Raw genomic sequence first — 6430 nt, 5'->3', positions numbered from 1 at the left:
AATCTATTAACAAATTTCTTTATCTCACATCAACATGTGCATTTTCTGGTTTGCCTTTTTGTGTAATTTGTGAAAATGGTGGGGTTAGATGTGCATTTTGGGATATGCCTATTCACTCTTCCAGTCATTTTTGTTTGGATTTTTCCAATCAAAGAAGTAACAATAATACAATGAAGCAATTTTTCAAAAAATATTGCAGATTGATCAAAGGGTACTAGAAGAGCTTGTTACTAGATTGGGATATATTCAACGAACTTGTTCACGAGCTAGTTAATCGAGCATTGTCTTAGGACTTGGGTCAAATATGACATGTTCATATCACGAGTTTCACCAAACAGCTTGATCAACACTTTTATCGAGCCAAATTAAATGAACTCTAGTGTTACTGCTGCTGCTTTGTGATGGGAATAGAGATTTCAGTCATGTGGTGAGTTTGGATGGTGTTGTTCTTGATTTTTCGCGGTGTGTTTGCAGGAAAGGTTGGATTGTGTTATTCTCCTAACTCAGCTAAAGAATCTTGTGGTTACTTGAGAAAACTAGGCCTAAATTTGATGCTTATCTCAGGCACTCCATAATCACTCATCAAGCCTTCGTTGAATCCCGCAGCCAAAACAAACGTCTCAAGATAGTTGGGACGAAACGATAGACTAACAATTTATGCACATAGCATACTTTATTCCCACAAGTCTTAATACATTAAAATCATCCTAACTTACAAGAATATTAAAAGTCTAAAATCAGTGATCCAAAGCTCCTAAAACAAGCTTGGTCTGAGCTACTCTAATCTCCATCTGTTTGAGGTGAAGCCGAAGCTCCTCGGTTCTCAGCTCGTTCCACTCCTTCTCCCACTCGGCCCGTTGCCCCGACTCAAACGTCTCTTCACCATACATCATCATCCTCCCCTCCATTGTCGCCAAGCTACATTTTGCTCTCATCACTATCGCGCGCCCCTTATCTTCATTCCCCTGTCTTTTTTTCGACAAATCGTAAGCGATCGTTCTCGTGCTGTTTTCGTATTCCTTCTTCATTCTCTCAATCTTGTCCTGCAGCTGCTGACTCCTGCTGGCATTTTTCTTGGTGAAATCGTGAAAGGCGTTCAAATAGGAAATCGGATCGGATTCGTGCTTAGAAGTGTAATCGATCATCCCCTTCAAGATGACGATCTCATCCTCCTGGCTCCAGAGTCTCTGGAGGAGATCGGATTTTTTCTCCCAGGGCTCCGTCTCGGCGGCGGAAGGGGCCGGCCGCTGCGGCGAGGATGTGGCGGAGATCTGAGGATTTGATTTCTTTTGCGTCGTGATCCGGAACTGTGTCTGTTCGGCTTCGGATTCGGAGTCGGAAACTTCATCGGGAAATCCTTCTTCATCATCTTCGCTGGATTCCGATTGGGGCTCCACCGGCTTGATAGGCTCATTACCCATCTTTTTTCAAGAGAAACTAGGGTTTGTGATGAATTTGGGCCTATTTCAATTTCAATTTCAATTTCAAATTCAGTATTTTCCCGCTTGTTTATAAACGTGTACTCCCTCCCTTCGTGAAATGTTGACCAGTTTTGCTATTTCGATCCTTCCGTAAAATATTGTCTATTTTGTTTTTTTTTTTTGTTTTTTTTCTATTATAAAACTAATTTATAAATGTGGGACCCACGTACTACTAACTTTTTCCATTTATTTTTTTTCACATTTATTAAAACTCATGTTAAGTCAATCATGGACAACATTTTGCGGACGAATGGAGTATTACTGAACAGAAGAGATATTTCACCCTTTTTATCAATTCAAAATTAGATTATGTTTTAGCATTTTGTATTATTAAAATTATATTTCCCAATAAATTATACTCATGAAAAGAATGAGTTATTGCCTCATTTATCCGACATCGACTGTCGCACTTCACAAATCGATCACCACCGCCCTCAGTTGAATCAATTGCTCAACGCTTTCAATTATGCATTCGGCATTGTGCATTGTGTGTCAACTGTCAAGCAAGCAATGGTTCAATTTCAACTATTCCTCAATGCTTGATAGTCGAGCATTGAGCATCAGGTCATCCGCAACGCTGTCTCTTATCCGTCTCTTAACCGTCTCATCTCTTCACTATTCATGGGCCTCACTGTACTTTTCAGCTCATCTCTTAACTAAAAGACAACACCTGCATCCCTCTATCTCTTAACCATCTCTTAACTATTCATTTTATTTCATTTTTTATTTTTAATTCCAACAAATTCATTTTTAATAAAAACAACTTCATTAAAATAAAATAAATATTACAATTTAAAAGCCTAAAAATTAAAAAAAAAATACATAATTTAAAATCCTAAAAAATAAAAAAAAATACATAATTTAAAATCCTAAAAAATAAAAAAAAATACATAATTAAAATACTCTAAATGAAACTATAAAAACTACTCCGCCGGCGAATCATCATCCCCCGAAGTCGGCGGTGCACCTATACCAAGATGAGCTCTCATATACTCAATTCCGGCCATATGGGCTGCAACTTGGCCAGGATTCATTTTTGAAAGGTCCGCCATCGTGGCGACTAGGTACATGGACATTAGGGTGTGCGAGCCCGTGCCCGTGCCCGTGCCGGAGCCCGAGCCCGCCTGGCTTGATTCGCCGCGGCCCCTCCCTCTCCCTCCTCTCACTCTCCTCCTCGCTCTAGCCGCCTTCGCGCCTTGGTCCCTTGCGGCCGACGTCGTGCACCGGAAGAAGACCCCCCTGCATCATCGGTTGGCGTGCCCTCACGTGAGGTGTTGCCTTCGCCGCCATCACTAGACGAGTAGTGGCCACGCGTCGTGCGCTTCGTGCGTTTCGAGCCCGACTCGACACCGCCAGCCCACCTTTCAAGGTGGTAGACTTGCGACCAAACATCGACAAGCTTGAAATCTTTGCCAACGTCGTCTTTGAAGACCCGCAACGCCGCTCTCGAATGTCGGCTCCACCGGCTCCGCTCTGATAATTCACCTCTTCTCCCCGTATATCGCGCAAAAATTTTGACATCTCTGTCGCATCGGTCCCAATGACTCGCGGAGCATCTTCATGTTGCGGGGAACGGTATTCGTCGGCCTTCGTGCGTTGTAAACTTCGGTGACTTTTAGCCAAAAACACTTGTGGGTTTGTTGATTCCCGACGACATGATCGTACGAGACGCCGATCCAAGCGTCATACAGAGCCAACGTCTCGGCTTGGCTGTATGGATGACGGGTGCCGTCTCCCATGCCTCTGCCTCCGCTTCCTCCTCTTCTTCATCTTCCTCCTCGGCATTGACGCCAAGCCTGAGGTTGATCCCGCCGGCGCCCGTGCCGGAAGCAGGAGCCTCCACCAATTGGCCGGGCCGGGAAAACTGCGTTCGGGCGCCAAAAATTCTCCCGAATTTGGGATAATCCCGGCGATTGCCCGTACCTGGGGGGGAGGGACGATAGTATGCATCCACATCAAAATGTGGTGTTTGGTGCGCCGGCGGGGTGGTCGAGCCTTGGGTGCCCGGCGACGAACCGGGAGTACCCAAACAGTTGTACATGCTCGCCCAATCGTCGAACCAGTTCAAGTCGAACCCGCCGGAGCGCCGCCCTTGAGCCGCCGCCGCTGGAGTTTCCATCGCCGGACATTTTTTCAACAATTTGAGAGTATTGTTTGTGTGTAAAATGAAAGAGGAATGAGGAATGAGAGTAGTGTTTGTGTGTAAAATGGTGAATGGAGTATGAAGTATATTTATAGAAGAATAAAAGAAAAAAAAATTTAAAAATTCGACCGTCTTGTTCCCAACGGTCATTTGACCGTTTGAAATTTTTTTTTTTTATTAAATTCGAATTTATAAAAAAAAATAAATTATTACGTCATAATTACGACGCCCACTCGCGGGCCGGCGAGTGGGCGTCACGCAATGCTCCAGCGCGCGCCACGTGAGCGCGCGCGTCGTCTCGCCAGCTCGAGGCCGGCCTCGCCGGGTCGCGTAGCGAGACGAGATGTCTCGTCCCGTCGAGACGAGACGAGCCTCGCAACGCTGTCTCGATGCTAGCTCGTCTCGTCGAGACGAGACTGAGCCCGCATCGAGCCCGCGTTGCGGATGCTCTCATAGTTTTAATGAGGCCCTCCCATATTGGGTTTAGATGGTGGACTCACTTTGGTGAACATTTTCATCATTTTCTTTTCTTTTTCTTTTGTTTTTATGGTTTTTTGTTTTCGGGCCAGCGCAAGTGTCTTTGTGCTTGATAGTTGTTTAGCTTTGATGGCATGTCTCCAATTTGTACATGTAACATGTCTGTATGTCTGTTGATATTCAATTGATTTAATTATCACAAAAAAGTGAGAGACCTTGATTTTATTTTTTATTTTTTATTTTATTTTAATATGAAAATACACACATAGCACCCGACCTATAAAGGTGGTCTAATAGTAGTAGCTAATATTTATCTTATTCTAAAGATAGTTATGATTTCCAGAATCCATAGTTACCATTATACTAAATATATAATTACCAAACTTCATTAATCTACAAACAAATTTCTTAATCTTACATCAAGATGCAATTTTTGGTTTGCCTTTATTTGTTAATAACTAATATGCTGCGGTAGATGCAATTTTCACTCTCTAGTCACTATTCCAGTTACTTTTGTTTGTAACCAGAGCAGAAGCAATATTAGTTAAACTTCACGAATTATGCATATAAATTCTAATCAAAACACACTTAAACTGCTCTATAAATTATTCCAAATTCTTTATATGTTGAGTCTTTGCAATACCTATTTTAATATATACCACTATGCAAAATCATCTTATCTTATAAGAATTCTAAAATGCAGTTGGCATAAAGTCCAAAACAAGAATAAACTGGTAAGAGGTGCAATAGAAACATCAGAAAATTCAAAAATCATATGATCAGCATTAAATACTCAGTGTGATCCATAACTCCCAAAACAAGCTTACTCTCAGAGTCTCACTTCCAATTGTTTGCTCTTGCTATTTTCATGCTTGTTCTTTATTCTCCATGTGGACGTTAGCGGAACACAGCTACTTGATAAAAGAATGAAACACATAGACCATAACTTGTCTTGCAGCCTAATTCTGCTTACATACTGCACATGCATATTTGTCTTGATAAAATTATGAAATAGATTCAAATCCAAAATTAAGTCGGGCGGTTCACAATTTTATCAAAAAAAATCTGCATGTGCACATAAGCAGAATTCGGCTATAGGACAAGCTAGCTTCTCTCCATACTAGTACTTCTCTTATCATGTAGTTGAGTCCTAATAACATCCCCATCCACATGATCGATTTTGTAGGAATGTTTTGATACTCGACGATGGTCGGGTTTGTGTGAGAGACTTGTATCAATTTCTATATTTTTCCCAATGTTATGCTGCACCAGTGGCTTCATTTTATACACTAAACGGAAGATTTTTTTTTTGGTAAAGAAAACGGAATATCTTTTTTTTTTCTAAAGATATTTACCTAAAATAAAAAAAAAAGTAACCTTATTTTTCAGTATCTTAGATACAAATGTCATAAATCAATTTATGGTTAAATATCTCAAATATATTGGAAAGATATTTTCTAAAATTATTATAATTAAAGATTATTTTGTTTAAAAAATGATTATGAAAATAATATCATTATTATCAGCTTTTATGATTTTTTAAATAAATAGTTTCTCTCAATTCACTACGGAATGGTGCATGATAAGCGGTCAATAAATTTTATTAGCATAATTAAACAGGCATAGAAACATAGGGCAAGTGATGAATTATTAACTAATTAGCAATCCCAAAATAAAATTAAATCTTAACCATTAGATTAAAAGATCTAGTGGTTGAAATAATATCACATGCATTATATTTTTAATTAAGAAAATTAATAAATAAAATTAGAGGGTATTAATGTCAATCCATCTCATTAAAATCATCTTAAAACTTTAAATTTACGTAACTCTCTCGATTTAAATTATTTTTTCACAAAAATTATATCAAATTAAAGATAATTTTATTAGGATTCCAACGAGATATCAATTGCATATGTTCGGACGACGTTCGGATGATGAAATTTGATATTTTGTATTTTAGTTTTCGTAAATGTTGATAGCCAGATTTTTATCAACAAATACATCAAAAAATCTCAATAAAATCATGTAAAAATCTCAATAAATATGTGTTGATATTTTTATGTCATATTGTTGATATTTGTAATACACTATGTTGATATAAAAAAACATTCACAAAAATTATTATATGATAACATAATGACGATATTACCCTTCTGTTGATATTTTGTCTACTATTTATTGAGATTCGTAAGATTTAATCTCATTCACTCATTTTAAAATCTAAGGGTGGAGATTTGGTCTTGATTTTGGATTAGGGTGCTATAAGCATTAGAATATGACCTTAGAAACATATAGGTAAAATCTTTGAGATCTTTTTTATTTTATT

At 38.9% G+C, this 6430-nt stretch overlaps 1 protein-coding gene across 1 annotated transcript; it reads right to left on the bottom strand.

Annotated features, from left to right (window-relative positions):
- Positions 1-645: 645 nt before the first annotated feature.
- On the bottom strand, positions 646-1460 carry LOC125215938 (probable transcription factor At1g61730). Its single transcript, XM_048117523.1, has one exon. It carries the CDS (start codon positions 1419-1421, stop codon positions 738-740), a length of 684 nt encoding a protein of 227 aa, XP_047973480.1. The 5' UTR covers positions 1422-1460; the 3' UTR covers positions 646-737.
- Between the last annotated feature and the right edge of the window lie 4970 nt (positions 1461-6430).

This window comes from Salvia hispanica, chromosome 3 (assembly GCF_023119035.1).
Source record: "Salvia hispanica cultivar TCC Black 2014 chromosome 3, UniMelb_Shisp_WGS_1.0, whole genome shotgun sequence".
NCBI lineage: Eukaryota > Viridiplantae > Streptophyta > Magnoliopsida > Lamiales > Lamiaceae > Salvia > Salvia hispanica.
Note: the sequence above shows the minus strand (reverse complement) of the source record. Positions and strands in the feature narration are given on the sequence as shown.